General features: G+C 37.7%; 1 protein-coding gene across 1 annotated transcript in view; it reads left to right on the top strand.

Annotated features, from left to right (window-relative positions):
* The window catches only part of LOC140232642 (bolA-like protein 3), a 33998-nt gene extending 9859 nt beyond the window's left edge, over window positions 1–24139 (top strand). The window contains exons 3-4 of the mRNA XM_072312742.1: window positions 11497–11585; window positions 22356–24139. Of these exons, the coding sequence (XP_072168843.1) occupies window positions 11497–11585; window positions 22356–22433 (167 nt within the window). The 3' untranslated portion in view covers window positions 22434–24139. The remainder of the gene's footprint in view (window positions 1–11496; window positions 11586–22355) is intronic.
* Window positions 24140–24562: the final 423 nt, after the last annotated feature.

The raw sequence follows: 24562 nt of genomic DNA, 5'->3' as shown, positions 1-24562 counted from the left end.
TGCATGCTCTTTCATATTTCATAAGAGGTGTCTCACTATCTCACCCAAAAAAAAAAAATAATAATAAAAATAATAAAAAACCTGAAGTTAAAGGGACATATTCCAGACAATTTTCATAATTTCACATCATGTAGTACATAAATCGACTACTCAGTACTCCATGTATAGATTTGTGGAATTTGTTGTGGTTCTTGAGCAGAGAAACAATACTTTGAGAAACCTTAAACAAATTACACTGAACAAGGATGATGACATAGGAGGTTGACACATGGGGTGTTTCAGAAATGTAGCAGTGTAATTCCATTACAATACCGCTTGATTGCGAGTTCACCTGTGAATAATCTATGAATGCCTTCTTCTTTTGTTCTGCTTCCTTGAGCCCTAACTCATGCATTCTCATGGTGACTCTGCCATGTCAGCATCCTTGTTCATTGCAATTTGTTCTAAATTTTGAAAATATTCTTGTTCTTCATCCCTAAATTCTAAAACTCTGTCCTCAGTATTACTTATTTATAGTTGTTCAAATGTAAAAATCTGAAAATCATCCTGAGGCCTCCTTTAAGCCTCCACCAAAACTATATGATCCCTTTAAATGTAACTGATGTACACTGTACACTTTAAGATTCTTTAACTCAACATTAATTCAATGGGGTCTACGTGTATATCCACTGTTTGTATATATGCATATACTTTTTGGGGATAAAGTAAACCAGTTGAATAGAAAAGGGTAACAATTAATTTGACAGCATGTATTCGATGATCAAACAACATGCTTCATTGTTAATAAGCCATGATTACATTTCTGGTGATATTTATATTTGTTTAGTGAGACAGAGGACTAACAAAATATTATTGTTGCCATTTCATACAATAGCGTAGTGTCTTACGATAGTCGTAATACAGTAACAAAGAAGTTCGGATGATGAGACTCATGACCTGAAATAATATGAAATTATTGTAATGCAATGTCTTTAAATGAGATGTCATTTTTTTTTACATTTAGATATATATCTATTTAATCACATTTACATTCTATAAAGCAATAAATGTTAGACATTTTACTGCTGATATATGAATTGCCATTCATCAAAAATTGACGAGAAAAGAAAGAGAAGTATATGATATGCAAATAAATTTCACTTGCGGAGAGGGCAATCATTCAAATGAAATATGGTTCTCAATCATTTTTGCAGTGTATGACCACAGAGGGAAAAATACCATTGATATTTTATTTGAGTATGTAACGAGTACAGCTAATATGATTCCGCCAACTAATTCTTGCCAGTGGATGCATTAAACAAGAGGATTACAGTATTATACTGACGGGATATTTACATTGATCGAATACCTGTTCTTCCTGTTAAGGAAGTACAGGGCTTGTTCCCTACCAGGACTCCTTATTGAGACATGAGTCCTATCGATAGCACCTATGACTCCTGGATAGCGGCAGTACTCATAGAATCTCTGCTGGGTATATTCAATCTCTTCTCTCGTAGTTGGAAACCTGATGAATTCTCTCTTCCTCCTTGCGATGGCTTCCAAAACGTCTCTGATGACTCTGCAAACAGACCACTGTGACATTGATGCCTCGTCCCCATGCATCCGCTGGAATGAATCTGAATAAAAATATGAAACCACTTAAATAGATTTTTGCGTGGATAATCCTTTATCAAATGCAATTGTACACATTTGATTAAAATACAAAGAAATATATAATTTGATTTAAGCCTGTGAAAATGACTGATCCTACTCCCACAGAAATAAGTTCCAAACGCAACAATTTCCCATGTAAACTGGAGTATCCCCCTCCCCCCCACAACAACAAAAATGGTACAAAATGATATGGAGAAAAATGTTTGGCAGCTCTGTTAAATCACTGCTATGAGGAAAACAATTAAAAGTCTAAATAAAAGAAAAGCTGAGCAATACTAACATTAAGAGAGAGTATGCAGATCTAGTGCTCACCAGGGTACACATAATCTCCTGTATTACCAACCTTTAGGGAACCTCCAGCTCCCTCCCATTATGGATGGTCCCACAAAGACTGGTTATAAATCCCCTCACTACTCAAAACAACAATATGAACAAGAACAAGAACAAGAACAACCGCAACAACAAAAGGACAAACATATAAAATGCAATTTGTAAAATTTAATGAGCAAAAATGTATTAACTTACCAACGGCATAAAAGTAGAGAGTGGTCAACACCTGCACATGAACAGGTAGTGCTTCATTCCAATCTGTGTCCCTCCTCAGATCACCTCCAAGCATGTTGATGAGGTGGAGTGCAGAGTATCTTTCGAAAATCTGTAGGTCACTTGAAAAGCTTCATCCTCATACAGTTCAAATGGATTCCGCCTGTCAGCCAATCCTCTTCAAGGCCTTTCAGCTCTCTAGGAATGTACGGGGAAATAATTTGGACAATAATATACATGTAGTTAGAAAATATGTGGTAAAACAAAATGATTCTCCTTGTTGGTCATAAAACATATTCAATAATGAGGTTTATGAAACGAATATCTACTATTCTGTTAACATTTCCTTGGTGCTGTTCACCTCAGCTCTACCCAAGAATGATAGCAGGGTCGGTACAAACAACTCCTTGGGAGTGAGCATTTCTTCTACTATCCTCATGATCAGTCAATACTTGGTGTTATTTCATCTTAATTGAAAAAAAACACAACAACTTTATCCCGTTGAGGACGGTTTGATTTTGCTACAACACGCATTTCCCATAGACACCTGCCCGAGTATACTCGGGACTCGTCCTCAACGGGTTAAGGCAAACAAGAGTATTGGGGAGAACATTACTGTTATATGCTTAAAACAGTAATGTGCCGCTTAATTGTCCTGGATCTAATTCACTTTCATAGGACGACAAAATAAAAATGAAATACACAAAGACAATAAATTGTCGTCACTAATGTCAGTTTTGTCAACTGTCAACTGGTGATTATCATGAATATCTTGAGCCAAATGATCAGTTGTAAAGTACTTGCATAGTCCAGTCAGTAGAATACACAGAATTAAATAGGTGATCTTTAAAATGTCATTATTGTTAATGCCCACTACTCTAATTTGCCATACATTTAACTTGAATATAAGAAGCACCACTGCATGCTGATGTACAGGTGTACATGTGTAATTTGGAAGAATGATAATTTAGTAAGCTTATAAATGTATGTCAACTTTAGCAGTGGCCCAGTTGCTACTGGCAAAACAAAAGTTTTCTCGAGCACCAAAAACTGAGCCCTTTGTAGCCCGGTTGGCCACTCATAACAGTCATAGCAATGTTTCCTGATTAAATTTATTCATGAAAGTCAGAAATTTGTGCTTACATTCTGTATTGCAATTGTATCCGAAATTGAATTTGCCCACCAATCATCTTGGTTAAGTGGCCCAGCTGGCCACCTGAAAAATAAGTTCAGCCATGTATGTCTTACTCATTGTAAGTGAATAATCACTTTGAAGAAGCCATGTTGTCCTATTTCCATGCTTTATCGTACAAAGGAAAACATTGAATGTTATATCAAGGCAAGCACAAAAAAAAAATGAAACAAAATAATACCTTTCAGTCTTTGGAGTATAGCTGGAGATGTCTCAAATGGTTGCGCAGCCATTATTGGTGTTTCCTACATTTGGTACAAAAAGGACAAAGATCTTAACTGCATTGAAGAGATTGATTCAGACTATCAAGTTTTATGACATTTTCAACAACAAAGACCTGCGAACAACAAATGAATAATGAATTTAGAGATTCAGCCATGTTGATACATTTTTCTTTTGCAAGTAAATTATTTGGGAATTTTAAACTTCAAGATGTTTTAATGAAATCATTAGAAGTAAAAGAGAAGTTGTGACATCTTGACAATATTTGAATTAGTATACATAAAAAGAGCTTGTGGGTCTAGCGCCCATACTAGCACAGCATGTAGTATTGCCAGATTTGGGGCATTTTTGTAAATTAAACAAAAGATGCTACCCTGGAGCACCCTGGGGAGCTACACTCACCACATGTACATTTTTAACTCCCCACCCCTTACAGATTTCCCTCCAAGTTTGGTTAAAATCTGCTTGTCAGTTGTTAAGATGGGAATGGTGAGCGATCGCTAGAGCTCACTTGAGCTATTTGGCTCAGGTGAGCTGAAAACACTGTCCAGAAAAATGCAAATGGTCAGTGCCAAATTTGGTAAAAATCTTTCCAATTGTTTTCAAGAAGATGGCAATGTAAAAAGGATGTTGTTGCCGCCCCAGGGCCCCTCTTAAGAGTATTCCATTTGTACAATACTCCCTCTCCACATAGATGCTTACCAATTTTGCCATTTACACAGACCTAGTGATGACATTTTTTTTTTTTTAACAGTAATAATCTCCTTATTTACTCATCTGATTTCTTCAAATATTTTAAAATTCCATATCTTCTCTTTCTTTTTTTTTTCATTCTCTAATACACACTTTTATCATGGTGGATTCTAGTTTAAGGCTCACGATCACCCATGCAAGAATGAATCTGTTTCCGAATTTCATTTATGTACCACAGTGGAATCTTACAATGCAATGATGAACACTAGTGCAGACCAGACGCTGTTTATACGCTATGCGAACCCACGTACGTACAGCGACTGGGCTGTGTATAGTTAGATGAACACATAACTTTCTCACAGGGTACTGTAGTAAGTTCAAGCTTGTAATTATGATTAATAAAATCTCCACAAGTCATGTTTTTAAACTAAAGCAAGTATTCCACATTTTTAATTCCTCCCCAACTTGTGTATTTACGAAAGGATTCTACTTACGGTTTTGTTCTTTACAGCAAAACCAGGTTTCCTGTTGATGGCAGTCAAAGGATGTGTCTACTGCAACAGATAAATCACATAAAAAGGGAATGTGATCCATCTAAATTTTGATAAGTAACTCAATCATTTTCAAAGCAGGATCATGTCAATAATTATATCGAAGAATAAATCGTCGGCTGGCCAATATAATTGGTAAACACACATCACTACATTACATACCTTCACACATCAGTCACTTGTTTTCCGCATACAATTTGACAATTCTCGAGTAGAAGCTGTTTTGATTGAACAATTGGTTAACCACTTGTTAATGTCGTGTTGTACATCATTTCCGCATACGATGTGCTTCGCAAATTTCACAATATACGTCTACGTTCCTTCGAAGCTCCGTTGTTGGCAGACAAACAGAGCTTCGATATCGGAGTTACCCTGTGTAGTGTTAGCAAAGTATATTGTATATCAAATAATAATAAAGAAATATTGCTACTTGTCTTGTATGCTAGCTTTTACTACGTAACAAGACATCAGCGACTTGCGACAGATAAAAACGATGGACTTTTACGGTGGCTTACGAAAACACCAATCAAACATTAATATGACCCAATACTAAAAATTATAGACTAGTCAGCGCAGTTGGACTAGCGCGACAAACGCACCTCGTAGGACCTAGACTAACTGCGACCAGCAGCCCCATACGCATAGCGTAACGCTATGCATATGGGGCTGCTGGTCACACTTTAATAGACCTAACGACACGTGTTAGACCTAGGCCTACTAATCTATCATAAACTACAGATGTTGGTACTCACCAGCAAAAGGTTGCAAATTGAGCACTGTAAAAACAGTATACAGTTCTCTCCTATTGAGGAGACACTGTTCGCGAACGATTGCTCATGTTGCTGCCTTCTTGGAGGACCGTATCCTATCTTTACGGCAGTTCGCAAACTTTTGCTGGGGAGTACCAACGTCTTAATAGCAAGACTTGTTTGTCACACTTTTCCCATTGAATATTTTGGTAATGTTTAATATTACTAACAAAGAACTAGACTCTAGAGTTCTAGTTTCTAATATTTAGAAGTCTATAGGGTCTAAGGTCATTTCAACGTTAGATTATAATGTTCGATTGTGTAGTTTGTAAGCCATTGTAAGAGTTCATCGTTTTTATACGCCCGGACTCGCTGCGGAAAGATCCTTTTGGGACAGCCACCCCAATTACATTAGTAGTAGGACCTAGGCCTAACATAAGTTAGGTCCTACTAACGTACTAACAGTAGGTCTAGAATCTTAATTCTAGGCTTAGGCCTAGATCTACTAGATCCTAGTAGGCCTACTAACACCGTTAGATTTCTACTAACCCGACAAGATGCTGTTTAATAGTACGCTGTTACAGCGACTGCGCTGTGTATAGCAGTTTAGTCTACTACGTTAGGTACTAGTACTACTAGTACATAGATATCTAGTAGGCCTACAGTAGACAGTGAGTCAGTGCAGCTAGATCTAGATCCTATAGAAAGTCTACAAGTTACAACTCTACCTAGCCTAACCTTGGCCTTGCTTGTGATACACATGGATGCACACACACACTCACTTTTATGGGTGGCTGTCCCAAAAGGAACTCTTGCCAAACTGAACAAAGGTCTAACATAACCCCGGGTGCTCCTTGGAATTGTACACATGCAGTTATCAAAGGCCTAGCTAGACCACGTCTAGTCCTATACAGTACTGTACAACGCTTCGCGTTGCATGGGGCTGGTCGCAGTTCTAGACTAGGTCCTAAGTTTTTGGATACGTACTCTTCCGTGAGAACTCACACTTCACTGGTTACCTAGGCCTGGCTAGGTCTCTCGTTTGAGACTGATCCTAGATCCTCTACGGCTACGCTCCAGATCTATACTAGGTCTAGGCCCTAATTACTATTTTGGAATGGTGTATAGGAAGATCAAACTTTTTCTTCAATTCTAGCCAGTTTTGTGTGCCTGCCTGACCATAAGCAGGTAAAGAATAGAGAGAACTGGCAGAGCTCTAGGATTCAAGCAAGGTCACAAGGAGAAGGATGTGTGGTATGGTAGCTCGCCGCTATCTATGACTAATGTGCGAGAGGGAGACACAAAAATATACGTGTAGGACTACACAAAACCTGCTGACGATAACGCATCTCTATATCAAATCCCGTGTTCTGCTAGGTAGCATTGCATGCATTTTATACCATCAATCTAAAATTTTCTTCACAAATAAAAACAATGGATGATAGCGTAAAACACTTCTCATCACTATAAATGGATAAATTACTCACGATTTTCTGAAAGTTGGAGCGAACGCTAGTAATTCTGTAACCATCAATAACACTTTATTCTCTTGCTGAGTGATTCAAGAATTGCCGCGCCGACCACCTCGTCTGCAAAAGTATGTCCCGAAATGCTGCTCTGTGATTGGTTAAAACCACGGTTTCAGTTGAGTCCACTGTTTCAGACCACCCCAAACAGTTGACTCAAAATCGTGACGTAGAAGACTGCAGAGAAACCATGGTTTCTGCCGAAACCACCTTTGTGAATCGCAAGTTGAAACCATGGTTTCAAATCTGCGGTTTGAAACCGTGGTTTCGAGCGAAACCACCTTTGTGAATTCGGGCCAAAGAGTTAATAGCCTTGCCTTTTTTAGTATTCATTGTTGTGACATACTGTATTACACATACATCTGTGCATTGTCACTCTCTTTCTAAATCCTCATAATTTTAATAGATTTTCCCTTTCGTTTTCAACAGCTTCACATACATGGCGCCGTAGCAGATCATTTTGCGGGTGCCCCCCCCCCCCCCTCCACAACAACATTTTAGCAAACTGAATAGTCTGTCTGGCTTGCACAACTAAAACAGCGTGTCTGACAAGTAATATTGGTAATTGCCTGTTTGAAAACTATGGGGTCATTGCCCAACTTTGCCTTGCAAATTTTGCAAAAAGTACTGGGTCATTGTCAAAATCATTGTCCAATTTGCAAGTGTGCAAGAGGGGTTAAATACAAGTACAAGTGTATCTTTCTGACAACTTTCTGTGAATGGTGCATTTTTTACTGGTAGGCAGGTGCCACTGACGTCCCTATGCGTATGTATAATACGGTACCAGTAATACAAATGTTTGCTTCTCTAGCCTTATGTAAGCATTATACAGGTAGATCCACCTGTCTGCCTGTCTGTTAATGCAAAAACATTTCAGAGGAGGATGTAGTCTAGCTGTAATTGCCATTGTTATTTGAGAAGCAGAAAGACTCTTGTGTCGGATTGGCCCACTTTGGGTAGTAGGGAACGCCCCCTCCATCTCAGTGATTGAAGTTGTTAATGTCCCTCATGTAATCTGAGATCTGAATGGCAAATAGTGGGATATTCATGTTTAAAATGCCAATTTCCTCAAATGACGTTTGCTTTTCCCATGTACTTTGAGCTCACACTGGGGATCAGCCATTTCTTTGTCCCACTTCCTTCTCAATGGACCGTGCATTGGCGTCACCTGGCATAACAGGCTGTGTGTGCAGTGATGCATGTCATGGGTTGATATTTGCTTGCAGTCCCGCAAAATGATCTGCTACGGCGCCATCTATGTGAAGCTGTTGAGAACAAAAGGGAAAATCTATCAAAATCTATTATGAGGTCCAGAAAGAGAGTGACAATGCACAGATGTAGGCCTACGTGTAGTACAGTATGTCACAACAATGAATACTAAAAAAGGCAAGGCTATTAACTCTTTATGTGCCAGGGTATAAACCCCGTGTGTGCCACATTATTCTGAGATAGCAACTTAGTCATGCCTTTCGGGTCTATGTAACTTTTATAGATTTTTGTTACCCTGGACAGGTTAGGAGCAAATTGTACAGAAAATGCCAAGCTTTGCTCTGATGCAAATTGTATGACAAATCTATGATTGTTTTTCTTTCAAATGACCAGTTGCTACATTATTGCACAGACATGACTTTTGCACACAAATGTATGACATAAATTAAGAACTTACTCGCGAAATCCAGCAGGGAACACCCCCTGATAGTCAACCACCACATAAAATGTGAGCTACATGAGACAGGAATGGAAACGCGAGAAACGATTTCATTGTGCTGTGGCAATTGGCGATTTATTGATCAGTTTTGGCTGGTTTTTGCATTTGAGCAGAATATAATATGTGAGGTTGGCATGCCGTCGACTGTGTTGTTGTGCAAACGTGGCACATAAAGAGTTAATATGAAATTCCCATCACCCTAGCCAGCCAAAGAAAGCTTCTTCTTTTCAAAATGAATGATGCTTGGATATCGATTTAGAGGCCTGAAATTATGAAAGAGCCCTGAGCTGATTGCAAAAGGTACCCAAAGAGTGTGTGTCTTCTTTTGTACTCGCAAGGCAAACTCTCGAGATGATAATGCCACTGTGCCACATGTCTTGGGTGTGCTCTGTCAGCCACATTTTGGGGCAAATTGCATTCAAATTAGCGCTGAAGTTTTACAACGGGAACATCTACGTAGCTACCTGTAGGTTTTGGTTAGAGCACCCTCAGTGTTCGAGCTTTTATAGTGAAAGTGATGAATCTTGGAAGATCCACTTCTGTGCACTTAAAAGCTCAATTACCAAATAGATTTTTCTCAAAATTATGCATAGTGATGTCCTAAAGGTAGGAGAGGATACCTTTAGGTTTAGTGGTGTTGCCATCAGTGGCCTGTCATGTAAAGGTCATTCTAACTAAATGATCATTTTTAAAGTATGGTGAACAAGACATCAAAATCAAGAAAATCATATTAAAAAAGGTGTCAAAGCAGAGGGAAATGTCTCCTAAAACAGATAATTAATGTGACTTACTAAAAGATATTCGCGCCACTCAGAAATCGCGAGTTAAAACTGACTGATTTGCTTCACCGATATTAGCTCCGGAACAGCTGTCTTTTTCGAGCCCTAAAATATGACGTCACGAAATGAAAAACACCCTTTACGAGTGCAGCGGGACATCGAGGCCACCATTCATAAAGCACGTATTTCTTGGTGGGCGGATGCAGTATCTGGCCTGTCTTTAGTCGCCTCTGCTTTCTCGGCTGAGACATTAAAAACGTCCAAATTTCCCTTATAGTGTACGGAAAGACTTTGAGTTTGACATCGAGAGTGAATTGAGTGATGACAGTGACAATGACACTGATAGTGACAGTGGCAAAGTCGGAGCGGAAGAAGAAGCGATTGAGAGGCGACGGATATGGATGGCCGCCGAGAAGACAACTCGTTTGGGACATACATGGAAACGGGCACACTGCCTCTCCATACGTATGCCCCAAACGAACCACGTCCGCAACGGCCCTCCATAGACGGAGCCCACTGTGTGGATGGAGTGGTAGCACAGCGCACATTTCATGACGTCATAATTTTGGTCAACAAAATTTCGCCGTCAGATCGGGTTCTGGTGGCCTAAAAAGAGTCTTAAAACACCATCTCTCTATCACTCTGGAGACGTTTTTACCTTCTGAAAGTTAATTATTCATATTCCTAGAGACTTAAGCTTTCCAGGAATGTATAAATCACCTTGTTTATGAATATCGTCCTTTTTTTCTCGTTCACCATACTTTAACAGTGATTCTTAACACCATATCTTGGCTGTTAGTAAATGAATTGTTTTCAAATTTGAATGGAAGTGTGTTATTGCTCACTTAAAATTCATGTAATTTCTAGTGACACTCCCACCCCCCAAATTCTGACCTCGATGGTCCACATTTCTCCGCTGAATTTCTTTCAACTTTGCTATGAAGGTCCATCATCAGAAGATCAAGTACGGTATTTTATTTTTCCATTAGTAGTGCAGCTTTCTAAGTGTTCTGATTGTAATAGGATGCTGTATCCACTTTTTCCTTGCACATTTCTTTCAAATTAGCCATCGTACTTGTACCCTGGAGGGTAAATCTAGCCTCCCATCATTTTACTGACTGCCCTGTCATTGGTCTAGCTTTTTAAACCCAAGATACACAAATGCTCTAGATGTTCCAACAATTGCCCAGCTAAATGTTACCATGTGTGTGGTCTCACTGGCTTTTTGGGAAAGTTAACCAGTTCCACTGATAGTCCAGGACTCTTTGGAACCTATGCTGCCTTCTCATCACAGAAGTAAAAAGTAAATGGGTTTGTGAAACAACTAGAGGATAATTGTAATGCAATAACTGCTGATTTATTTAGTCATGATCTCATTCATTGTTTTTTTTTTTTTTCTTTTCTACAAGTATTCACAAGGGGAAAAGGCTGGCCTGCCTTTCATCAGAACTTCCGCAAAACGTAAAAAGTACAGGAGTACAGGCTATGAATTGAATAGTCAAAGACAGTGAACCACAAAAATATGGGATGAGGACTTTTCCAAGTTAGAAGAGCATTGTGTTTTTCAAAGCCTTGGATGCACAGATATTGCAAGGCTATGAACTCAGTTAGACTCAGAACCCAGGTGAATTTTGTTGCCACTTCATGGGATGGAACACCCTGATCAGCAGAGCTGGTCTCCATAATGAGTAAAGGTCAAAGGAAAATCTTGAGCCAAGGATGGTACAGAGCTAAACTATTCCAGGGCTTTTGTAGGAAAAACAATGGGAAAAGAGGGATGTTGGTTCTTTCTCGCTGATGACATCATTGCAGCACTCTTCCTCTAGATGTAATTCAGCTAATTCAGCAGTCTTTGTTTTCTCACTTCTATGCTTCTCAAGGTGGCTGTGGGGCTATGTACCAGGTCCATGTTGAATCCACTGAGTTCCAGGGAAAGAGGACAGTCCAGCAGCATAAGATGGTCAATAAGGTACAAGCTGATCTGGGATTGCCTGTGTGTGTGTGTATGTGTGTGAGTTTTTAATCGTTATATATCTTCAAAAGAAAACAAAAACTCTCGTGCCACACTGCTTTTAAAAGGATCCTTCTTCCTTTAATTCATTTTAAGATATACAATAGAATTTAATCATTCTATGTCTTTAAAAAAAAAAAACACTTTAGTGCTACACTGCTTTTGAAAGGATCCTTCTTACTTTAATTTTGATCATGATTGCTATGATTATGAAAATAAAGATTATAACCATCAGAAATCAGAGAGATCTGTAAACTGGAGTAGGCTTGGCCCTGCTTGAACAAGGGGAGACCTAAATCACAGTCTTAAGCACATGCTAGGGAAACGGAAGTAATCACAATTATTGATCAGAGTAGTGTATCAGATTGAGATTAAACGACCGTGATTTAGAAATGTTGTAAGAGCTGATATGAGAAGAAAGAGGAAATGAACTCTCGTCAATGGTACGAGGGGAACTTTGCCAGCTTCACTAATGATGGTCTTAAATCAATATTTACTCAGTGATCCATGAATTGCAAATGTTAATTGGGGTCATTTATAATGAATTGTATTTTTTTTTTTTAATGTAAGAGAGTGAGCACTATCACATTATTTTATCTCAGTAAATGTTGATAAGAAAATAAGTATGTGCATAATAGTAAAAAAATACCCCTCTTGTGTTTCATAGCAGAAGACAGTTGTTTCAGAATGTCCAAAGTGCAAATAGCTCTGTAATACTGATGCATGGTACTGTGAAACAACATTTAACTTTTTTTTTTTTTTCATGGAATAGTGATGTTAGTCATGGTCATATGCAGATGAGATGAAGTGAAACTTGTGCTTGCAAGTGCACAAATCTTCTCTAACTTTTCTCTTTTGATTTGCATTCAAGAAGAGAATATCATTAGTTTACTGTACCTTTGCATGAAATAGTTCTGAATAATTCAAAGTCAGCAACAACATTGTACCAGTAAATCAAAAGAGCATTACAGTTACAGTTTTGTATTGTATTATTGACAAAAGAAAACTTTTTAATTCTGAATGTACAAACCAGTGAGAGAGTTGTTATGGTGATTACAATTTGTATATCATCATTTTATCTTGTGATCGTTACATTTGAAGGACAAGTTCACCTTCTTTATGTGGATTAAGTGAATGCAGCAATATCAGTAGAACACATCAGTGAACATTTGAGAAAAATCGGACAATCCATTCAAAAGTTATGAATTTTTAAAGTTTCTGTGCAGTCACTGCTGCATGAGAAGACTACTACAGTTTGTGATGTCACATGCATAGAACGATATAGGGAAAATGCACAGATTTTTTTTTTTTTTTTAAAACAAAGTACACATTCCCTCAGCTTGTTACTGACATGTTAAGGGTGATATTATTTTCATTGCCTTCTGAAAGAGGCAAGTCAAGTGCTCTTTTATTGCGCATGAAAAGTGAAAATATGTTGACTTTTCTTAATATTTTTGATATATAGAACTATGTATGTGACATCAAGCTACACTTGCCCCCCCCCCCCCAAAAAAAAAAAAAAAAAAAAAGAGAGAGAAGAAGAAAAGAAAGAAACTCTAATTTTAGCTTGCTACTTCCTCATTCTCCTTTGTTGCTACCCAGGGGTAAACAAACCACAACAAAATGCATTTACCGGTTCGATAAGGCTACCACATGTTCCTGGAGGAAATGTGTGTGTGTGTGTGTGTGTGTGTGTGTGTGTGTTTTATCTCTTGTTCTTTTTTGCCTGCTTTTCATGACTCTGTGCTTCAGATTATCATGTTTGCAGATCTTCACAATTTCCTTTCGTAAAGTTTCTTTTCTTCTTTTCAAATTGACACGCATGTAAATGCAGTCAACCTTGCCTAAAGTAGACCTTGAACAAGTGAAATAATCTACCCCAGATGGACATACAGCTGTACATGTGCGTTAATTCTATTATGAATGTCAAAATTCATGCAAGTCTAATAAGCTGATCAGTGCATCACAATGAACCATGGACATATGAACAGAAATCACTCGCATCATACAGCAGGGAAATTCCCTAACGAGAGGGAGAGGGGTAGGCTATGCAAATTGAGGTGCACACTACCCATGTTTGTACAAAAATGTTAAGCCACTCTTTCATTGCAAGGAGGCAACACCATCGTTAGATAGGAATGTCTTTAATAAGTACTAGAACTGGAGATTTTCAACTTTCTACATTGGAACAAATTTACATAAATTCTGATTTCACATGAAAAAAAAAAGACACAGTATACATGCTATTTTTGGCATTTGGAATGACTCTAACAAGTGCCATGGGTCACCACACAGTGTTGATATATATATTTTGGATGTTTACTTCGTATCCGGGCAATTACCCCCTGAGGGCAATTACCCCCCAGCTAAATACTGGTTAGTGGTAAGGTTAGAGTAAAGATTAGGGTTAGGGTTAGGTTTAGGGTCAGGAGTTTGGGTGAGGGTTAGGATTAGGTTCAGGATTAGGAATATGATTAGGGCCAGGGGAAGGGTCCGGGGTAATTGCCCAGGGGGTAATTGCCCTAGAACCGTTTACTTAGTCCATAAAACTACAATGTACAATCAAACTTATCAAGTAAGTACTGGTAAACAAAAGTTCAGTGTATCAAGATATGAATAAAAGCTATGTTCTTTATGCGTCATGTTTTTGTATCAAAAGTGTAAGACTGTCATGTTTAAACTGCATTAACAACCATGTCTTAGAACTGTTTCACAGAATTGTCATTTTCTATCTCCAGTATCACATGGTCCATGGTGGATCCAGTTATGCCCCCCTCCTGGTGGGACGGGGCACCAAATTGGGGACCATTTTCTTTTTTTTATTATTTATCTTCTTGAAAAGGCATGGCCAAATTTTCTGGTGATAATATTATTTGTTCAAACGGGCATCACACCTTACTTGCGTACCTTCCAATGGGACCCAAAGCACTCAAATTAAGGGATCTTTAAAAATCTTCTCTAGACCCAGGAGTGCTACAATGTAGAGCAACACTTTACATTAGTGCTAGGGATACAAGTACATGTAAGTACACTAGGGAATTTAGTCACCAGTGTAAAGTTTCTTCTATAAAACCAAAAATGCTTTGAGTAAAAACATGTGTATTGTACAAGCGAACTTTCAAGTTTTTATGGCAGATCCAGGGGTAGCCTCCTTGGGGCCATATTTAAATTGGGGGCCAGTTTTCACACTGTGTTCATCTTTTTGAAAATGCATGGTCACAGATGTGACCCGCTACAACAAAAGGATCCTAAAGTCGCTGACGGCTGAGCCGAGAAAATCGAGTTTGAAGTCACGTCATCAAAATTGGTCAAAACAGTCGGATTTCTATGCTCGGCATAATTTTGTAGTGTAATGTTTTGGCTATCAACTGCTGAAATTTCGAAGCTAAATGATCAAAGGAAAGGCAAGAAATCAGCGTTTTACTTGGCCATGTTTTTTTCCGATTTTCAATGTAAAAGAAACATGTCCGAAGATTTGGATTTAGCGCGGCAGCTAGACTCCGTCCCTAGCAACGAGGGAGTGAACTTATTGGTCAGTGCGTGGCATCCTGGTTACTCATTGGTCGTGCGTAGACCGCTGGCGCTAAGCTTGAATGAACATCGCGGAGGTGAAAACTGTCTCGCCTCCCCTTGATCATGATAGCGTCGGAAGGAAAACTTTGAAGGCGTTTTTCTCGAAACTCGTATTTCCTCAACAATTTGACATGCACTAATAAATCATCGATATCTCCGCAACCGAGTACTTTTATGAGTTGTGTTTTATATGAAATTGAAGTAGAAGAGTAAGAGAATTATGTCATGCCGTTTTCAGAAAATTGTCCTCCCCCGACTTTCGGATCCTTTTGTTGTAGCGGGTCACAAATTTTCTACAAACTTGGCAGGTATTATTGCCAGTTTGATACAAATGGACACCATGGCCCCGGGATGTTTTCCAACGCTCTATGCTTTGTGCTTTTGTGGTAATAATTTGCAAAAAAAAAGAAGAAATGTGTGGGAGCAAATTGCCATACTCCTTTTTTATGCCTCCGCCACGAAGTATTGCCGGAGGCATTATGTTTTCGGGTTGTCCGTCCGTCCGTCCGTCCGTCCTTCCGTCCGTCCGTCCGTCCTTCCGTCCGTCCGTCCGTCCGTCCTTCCGTCCGTCCGTAATGAATTTTGTGGACAAGGTAACTATCGAAACCTGTTGAGGTATCCTAATGAAACTTGGCATGTATGTGTATTAGGGGGTGAAGTTGTGCCTATCAACTTTTGGGTGCATATGCTCAAGGTCAAAGGTCAAAAGGTCAAGGTCAAATACATAAAATTTCACTATTTCCACCATATCTATTGAATGCCTAAAGATATTTTCTTGAAACTTAGTGTATACATGTATTACCCAATTAAGATTCTCTGGTTAAAGTTTGGGTCATGAGGTCAAAGGTCAAAGGTCAAAAGGTCAAGTAAAAATATCAAAACTTCTTTTTTTTCTCCGTATCTTGGAAAATTGTTCAAGGTATCTTCATGGAACATAGTATATACATGTACTGACTGGAAGTGATTATCTAGAGAATGTAGGGTTCATGGGGTCAAAGGTCAGGGGTCAAAGGTCAAGTGCAAGACTTCAAAATTTTACTATTACCCTCATATTTATGCAATGCCAGCAGGGTTATTTTTTACACTTGGTGTATGCGTGTGTAACCTACTAGAAATTCTCTGAAAAGTTTTTTTTTCTCTTTTTGCCTCAAAGGTCAAAAGGTCAAAGATCAAGTGAAAGTGCTGAACTAACTTTTTCCTCCATATCTCGGAAGTGGCTCAAGTTACCTTGAAACTTAGTACATATTATGCATGTTCTACCTGAAAGTAATTATCTTATGAATTTTAGGGTCAAGGACCAGATGAAAATGGTAACAATTTACTATTCAATTCAGAAATTGCACTTTTTCTCCACACCTGTACCTTGAAAATTACTCAATGCCTAAATGTATGAATGGGTCAAAGTCAAGTTAAAGTCCTTAAATCCCTAGATACATACTCTCTTATTCATCCAATCAAACCTACATCAAGGAAGGTGAACATTCAACACATTTGTGACAAACTTGTCATTCCAATATTTTGCCAATTTTGTGAAAATGTAATCACACAGTGTCCACATGTACTATCTAGACCTATTGGGAAAATCATGCATTATGGCGGAGGCATACCAGTCACCAAAGCGACATTTCTAGTTTTATTATTATATGATCAGGGACCTTGATCACAATTAGTGCTTGTCAAAGCAATGTAAACATTTTTAACCCAATTATCAAGGACACTTAAAACCAACCAGACTATTAATATAAGTGGACTGAAGCAAGGCCTTGAATGCATTGAGTTGAGTTTAGCCAGTGTATTTGTGCAAAAGTTTCTAAGGGATTTAATTGTTCAGAATCACTTGATAATATATAAAGAAAAGAAGGGCAAATCTATAGAAATTACATGCAAGTTCCAGGGTATTTTGTTCAGTTTTGAGAAGAAGTGACCCGTTGAGGACGAGTCCTGAGTATACTCGGGCAGGTGTCTATGGGAAATGCGAGTTGTAGCAAAATCAGTCCGTCCTCAATGGGCTCATCAATCATGAATGGTATTACCAACTCGGTATGCAGTATTGTATATACAGCACCAGTGTACATGCAGGAACTTTGTAGAGTTAAAAACATCATTTCAAACATTTTATCACCTTCGAAGTTCACGGGATCAAACATTATTGAAATATCCATCGGGGAAATCAAAAGTTACTCTTGGTGACAGGGCATTTTTGTACGCTGCGCCAAAATTATGGAATAATCTCCCTTTGTTTGTAAGACAAGCAGTTACAATTAATGAGTTTAAGGTCAGGTTAAAAAGTCATCTCTTGAAGTAATGTATTTTCTGTTTGAATTTCTTGTATGCATGTCATTTTGTAATGCGCAGTAGAGTATATCATTTAGTAGCTGCGCAATATAAATGTCCTTTATTAATTATTATTATTATAAGATAAATGGTTCTCCCAGTTTCTCTGAAGAATTAATGCTATGCTGTGTATATACTCTAAAACCAGATACGTTCACTGCATGAAACTTTCAAGAATCGGTGCCGATGACATTTTGTTGCTAAATGAAACTTTTTTACATTATACCAAAGAGTACTACATTGTACTAACAGTAACTAGTACTTGCTTTGAACACTTGCTGAATAGCAAACATCAAGAAAAAAAAAAGTCAAAGTATCAAAGCTACTGCTGTCTGTGTCATGCATGCTTTCAGATAATAGCTTTATGTGGTATGTCATTATGTTACCCGTATATAGTCATAGATCATAAAAGGAAGACAAAGGAGTATAAAACAAACCTTTGCAATATAACTTTTACAGTTTTCTAACTTCTAATGCTTGCTCATTTGATATTTTCCTTTCCATACAATAGACTAGGCCAATTATATATGGGCCGTGACGCGAGAAAAGGGCCCTTAGGGCATTAAATACCGAAAATGAGTTTTTACCTCCACATTGTAGAAGGCACTCTGACGTATTTAAATATGCAAACCTTTTTCTGAAATTCCAATCCTAAATGACCCCATTACGACATTCAAAAAAGCATGTTTTGTCCAAAATCCTGTCACTTTTTTGATGCGTCTATGGATGTGCGCGCAGTTAGCAGGTTGATCTTTTTTTTTGCGCGCGCGCGTATTGCTTTGTCAAACTTCCCGTGCCCTTTTCTGGCGTTTGCGCGCAGCGGCGCTAAGGGCCTTTTTCTCGTGTCACGGCCCATATTGATTTAAAGCTTGGCATGTGGGAATTCATGTCAGCCTGAATAAAATTAAGAATATATATATTTGCCCAACATTATATGACTTTTGTGATGACACATCATGTGTAATCATATCATGAAAAATAAGAAAAAACACTTGAAACAGAACAAATTTCTCAGTAAAAACTTTTAAAATGCATCCAGACTATAAGTTCAGATGAAAAAAGTAACTTTTACATGAAAATGCCTTCAGTCCATGATTAGCCATACTTGCTTGAAATTGACATCTCCAGGCATACTGAGATATTTACCCATTTGACACTTTGTGGGATTTATAGCATGTGGGCAGTCACATGTGGAAGATCTTTTCAAGCCTTACTTTGGTGACATTTTCAAAGTTCTGTTTCCAGGTTGTATGTTGTTAAAATCACTTTTTTTATCCTGTTTACTTTGAGAGAGAGAGAGAGAGAGAGACTGGATGATTTGACCTGTAGAGGAATTTCTGTGATTGAGCTGTCGGTAATTTCAACAAATCACTTAAAAACACACCTTTGTTTTCCTACTAAAACATTGTTTTTAAAAACACACCTTTGTTTTCCTACTAAAACACAACATGTTTTCATATTGTTTTCCTTCTATTGTCTCATGTATAACTCAGTGTTGTGATATATTTAGGGATTCTCCCTCTGTCACTCACACAGGGCAAAGTGACCTTGTTAGTTGAATACTTTGATGGTACAATGGAAAGGATTAGAATGGTTTCACATGTTTATCAGGAAGTTCTTCAAAAAAAATCAAGAATTCTTTACTTGTGTATTCAAGATCTACAAAGATGTTACTCAGTGAATGGCCAAATTGGTATTCCTGCCCTAATTATTCACCGGCTCTTTTGACGTCCAAGTGGTTTCTCACACAGCTGTACAGTGGGAACTCAATGTAAAGAGATTTGATATACATACATATGTAACAATACCTGATAATAGAACAAACTAATTTTTCTGGTCCCAATGAATTTACTTTGTATTGTATTATTCATTAACTACTGATGTAACAAAATATCTGATGTAAAGAACAAATAGTCTTGATCCCAATGATCGGGGGGTAACAAAGAATTGAATATGATCTTAAAGGTTAAGACCACCTTGAAATTATGGTGTGATGTGTGTGTCTTCCATGTCATTTAAACTCTCTAGTGATAATTTTGAGTTTGAGGTGATAGATAAGAAATAAGGTTTCCTCCAAATTTCACAATTCCGAGTTTCATGCAGGCTTACAACCATAGAAATCTATTCAAATTTATGAAGTTCTTCCGTCAAGATGTTTTCATTGCAACTGATTGACAAATTGCCCTACATCGACGTAAATAAGCACTGAATTGATCAGTGTTTTAGTAGTAGCCATGATAAAAAATCATGGGCGTACATACTCGAGCAGGATTCGAACCCACGACCTCCTGATCACCGGACAGGCGTCATCTCCACTAGACCACCGAGCTTTCGCCCGACAGCAAGTGTTGGTTCTAATCCTTATAGCATGCAGCGGGTACTGCTTTGTTATTCAAATTTATGAAGTTCTTCCGTCAAGATGTTTTCATTGCAACTGATTGACAAATTGCCCTACATCGACGTAAATAAGCACTGAATTGATCAGTGTTTTAGTAGTAGCCATGATAAAAAATCATGGGCGTACATACTCGAGCAGGATTCGAACCCACGACCTCCTGATCACCGGACAGGCGTCATCTCCACTAGACCACCGAGCTTTCGCCCGACAGCAAGTGTTGGTTCTAATCCTTATAGCATGCAGCGGGTACTGCTTTGTTATTCAAATTTATGAAGTTCTTCCGTCAAGATGTTTTCATTGCAACTGATTGACAAATTGCCCTACATCGACGTAAATAAGCACTGAATTGATCAGTGTTTTAGTAGTAGCCATGATAAAAAATCATGGGCGTACATACTCGAGCAGGATTCGAACCCACGACCTCCTGATCACCGGACAGGCGTCATCTCCACTAGACCACCGAGCTTTCGCCCGACAGCAAGTGTTGGTTCTAATCCTTATAGCATGCAGCGGGTACTGCTTTGTTATTCAAATTTATGAAGTTCTTCCGTCAAGATGTTTTCATTGCAACTGATTGACAAATTGCCCTACATCGACGTAAATAAGCACTGAATTGATCAGTGTTTTAGTAGTAGCCATGATAAAAAATCATGGGCGTACATACTCGAGCAGGATTCGAACCCACGACCTCCTGATCACCGGACAGGCGTCATCTCCACTAGACCACCGAGCTTTCGCCCGACAGCAAGTGTTGGTTCTAATCCTTATAGCATGCAGCGGGTACTGCTTTGTTATTCAAATTTATGAAGTTCTTCCGTCAAGATGTTTTCATTGCAACTGATTGACAAATTGCCCTACATCGACGTAAATAAGCACTGAATTGATCAGTGTTTTAGTAGTAGCCATGATAAAAAATCATGGGCGTACATACTCGCCCATGATTTTAAAATTATACTTTTCATAGAAATCTAGTAGCCCCTTCTTACTTGCACTCCAAACATCTATGCAACCAAAGTGTAAAGTTTAAAAAACATTTTTACCTTGGAAACCTGTAATTTGTCTTCATGCTTTCTGAAAAAAAAAGAAGCATACAGTAAGTTCCACAGTTGTGTGAATGCTACATTTGTGTGGTTTGTAAATTTTGTAGTATGATGAGACCCTTGTTGTTTTTAGTAGATATGAATATACACTGTACACCGCAGCTTCTACACATTGAACGAGAGTTACCTCATTTGAAACAACTTTCTTCAGCTCTCCCAGTCGTGGAGGATGATTTAATGGTACTAGTATTAAAATTATACTTTTCATTCCATATTTCAGAAGTACATGTAATATTCACCATGCCAAGGATTAAAGGGATGGTACAGTTTTGGTTGTTATGGAGATTCAGGTTTTAACTTTTTGTGAGGAAATTAGAAACTACTTGTGTGAAATATCAAAGATCATTCAATTCTAGAGGAATAAAAAGTTAATTTGATGTAAATAACTTTTGAAATGACGAGATATTCTAGTACAAAGGGAAACAAAATGGTGCTAATAAAGTTGGATACTGCCTTTTATGAGGACCATTTTTATTTATTTTTTTTTTTTTGGATATCACGCCATTTCAAACCTGATTTTCATCAAATAATCTTTGAATTCCTCTTAGAATTGTATACTCTCTGTATTTCATATACTGTAAGTGGTTTCTAATTATATCACAAATAGTTAAAATCTGAATCCCCATCCCAACCAAAACTATACCATCTCTTTAAATCTGAGAACTGGCCTGTGAAAAATAAAATAAGACAAAGTCAATCCTGGGCAGATATTTGTTAAAGGACAAGTTCACCTTCATAAACATAAGGATTGAGAGAATGCAGCAATATTAGTAGAAAACATCAGTGAAAGTTTGAGGAAAATCGGACAATCCGTTCAAAAGTTATGAATTTTAAAAATTTTTGTGTTGGAACCGCTGAATGAGGAGACTACTAAGGCTTGTGATGTCATATGAGTACAACAGTATAAAGAAAATGTATAGAAAATTCAACATATTTTCACTTTCACTCTCATAATAAAAGAGCACTTGACTTGCCTCTTTCTAAAGGCAATGGGAATAATATTACCCATAACATATGTCAGTAACGGGTCAAGGGAATGTGTATTTTTTTCAAAAGATGAAATTTTGTGAAATTCTGTTTATATTTTCCTTACATTGCTGTACGCATGTGACATCATACACTGCAGTAGTCTTCTCATCCAGCGGTGACTGCACAAAAACTTCAAAAATTCATAACTTTTGAACGGATTGTCCGATTTTCCTCAAACTTTCAATGATGTGTTCTACTAATATTGCTTCATTCTCTCAATCCTTGTGTTAATGAAGGTGAACTTGTCCTTTAATGTCTCGTTTAATAATGGTTTCCTCCCCCGCCCTCCTGCAGGCATTATCGGAAGAGGTGAAGCAGATGCATGGGTTGAGGATAACTACGACAGTCCCTGAGGCAGGGAGTAGCAGCTGACAGACTGTGGAGTGACAGGGGTAATGAACTGTGACCATCACGCCGCCTTTTGTTGGATTCGAAAGGGTCGCTGTCTGGAAAGATACAGGCAGGAAGGACTGTATAGGCCTGTTCACACTGAAGATCTATTTGAGGTTTTGGATCATGTTGCATGTAAATCAATTTTATTCACTACCATTAACTCATTTAATGAGATTTTTTTTTGAAAGTGACAATATTTCAACTGTCCAAACTGTGCATGCCTAAGCAATGAGCAGAGTGTGACTTAAGGCAATCTGTTAATGCAGTCCTAGTGCGGCATGTTGTATCATGGGATCAAAAATCTGGAGTTTTTGTCGCACACCATTTACTCTTTCTAAATGAGGGAAATCCATGTGATGGTTTCAACAAAAGACAAAATCGAGATGAATCGATTTTTATATTGCAGGTGGTAAAATTGTGTGTGTGTGTGTGTGTGTGTGTGCACATACAAAAATGAGTAATGATTGTTATATCATGTCTCAAGAATGGATTGTTCAATATTTTTTTATTTTATTTTAGGTGTGTGTAGACAGGGCTAATGTGTTGGCAAAGTTTCAAACAGGTAACTGCAGAACACTTGTTGCCATTGAAAATCCCAGAATACATCATTCAGTCATTACTATTTTGAGGGTGAATTTCGATTGGTTGGACACCTGCAGATGAGGTGTATCAAGAATGTTCGCAGGCTAGAACTTGCAGTTTGCAGAGAATGAATATGTTTCAATGTATTTAATGTTGATTTACAGCATGTTTTCTTTCTGTATTCAGTCATGATTCAAGGTAAAGAATTACTGATTTGGGATTTACTTTGTTGCAGGTATGAAGTGACGAGAACAATAAGTTTATACCAAAAAATAAAAGATAAAAGAATAAAAATACAGTATTACCTTTGCGTTCACACATACACACTCTCACACCCACAATAAATTTAAATCATTTGTGGGCATCTATCAATTACTTTTTTTAATGGATCATGAAAGTATTTGTACATTTACATCCTTGTATACTAAAACCACCCTGTAATACATGTATGTAAAATTACAAACCAATATTTTAATCTAATTGCCCATGGGAGGTTTGTCCTGCAGCTATCAGTTTGATACAATATCTTCATGTACATCCATGCTACATGCAGTGATGTCTGAAATGAAGTTTTGATATTGGTTTATTTTCAACTTGATTGCGGTGACATGTAAATGCCTTGATTATTTATGTTCATTCTCAGGACACGTGATAGGGATCATTATGCACTGAGATCTTTTTGTCATGTACTGAAAGTAAGATAAAGATCACATATTTAAGATGTTGGTGATGTTATTAAAGCCATTGTTTCAAGAGATAATCCTCATAATGGAGACATGGGCTACCTTTTTTTGAAATCATAGTAATAACCTCTTGTGTATATGCATGCTGTTGCCACAATTTGCATTATGGTGTGTATGCTAACTATACCTACAGTGAGAAAAAATGCCCAGGATGACCTGATCTTGGCAAGACAACATTTCATAGAATTCATTTCAAGATGTATGACCTACTTGTATACACAAACAAATTTATGGCTAGTTCAAATACATTCTGGGCCAAAGAAGAGCACAATTTCTATGGAAATTTATTAGTTTCTGTTTTCCTTCAAGAAAAAAGAGAAAAAAAAAACAAGGAATGAATGATGTGTACTATGGCTGACTTTAACGGTAAAGAAATAAAAAAAAAAAAAGCTCCATCATACATGGAAGGCATACATGTACATGATATAGTGGAAGTACTGTTATAATAGTGGAATGCTTAGGGTTCTTATTTGTGTGTTTGATAGTTGAATATATATATATATATATATATATATATATATATATACATGTTGCGAATTCACGTATTGGCTCCAATATAACGAAGAATCAAGAAATAAACTAGTAATGCATTATTTGCCACCGAAAATTTGAGTTGTTCAATAAACTCATTCTTATTGGCGAAATAATGCTTTACTAGTTTATTTCTTGATTCTTCGTTTTATATATATATATATATATATATATATATATATCCCTAGTTGGCACCTTAGGGAGACATATTGGGGGGAAGTGTCTTTATTAGGGAGACAACTGGTCATTAAG

The sequence above is a fragment of the Diadema setosum genome, chromosome 9 (assembly GCF_964275005.1).
Source record: "Diadema setosum chromosome 9, eeDiaSeto1, whole genome shotgun sequence".
Classification (NCBI taxonomy): domain Eukaryota; kingdom Metazoa; phylum Echinodermata; class Echinoidea; order Diadematoida; family Diadematidae; genus Diadema; species Diadema setosum.
This window is presented reverse-complemented; position numbering and strand designations above follow the sequence as displayed.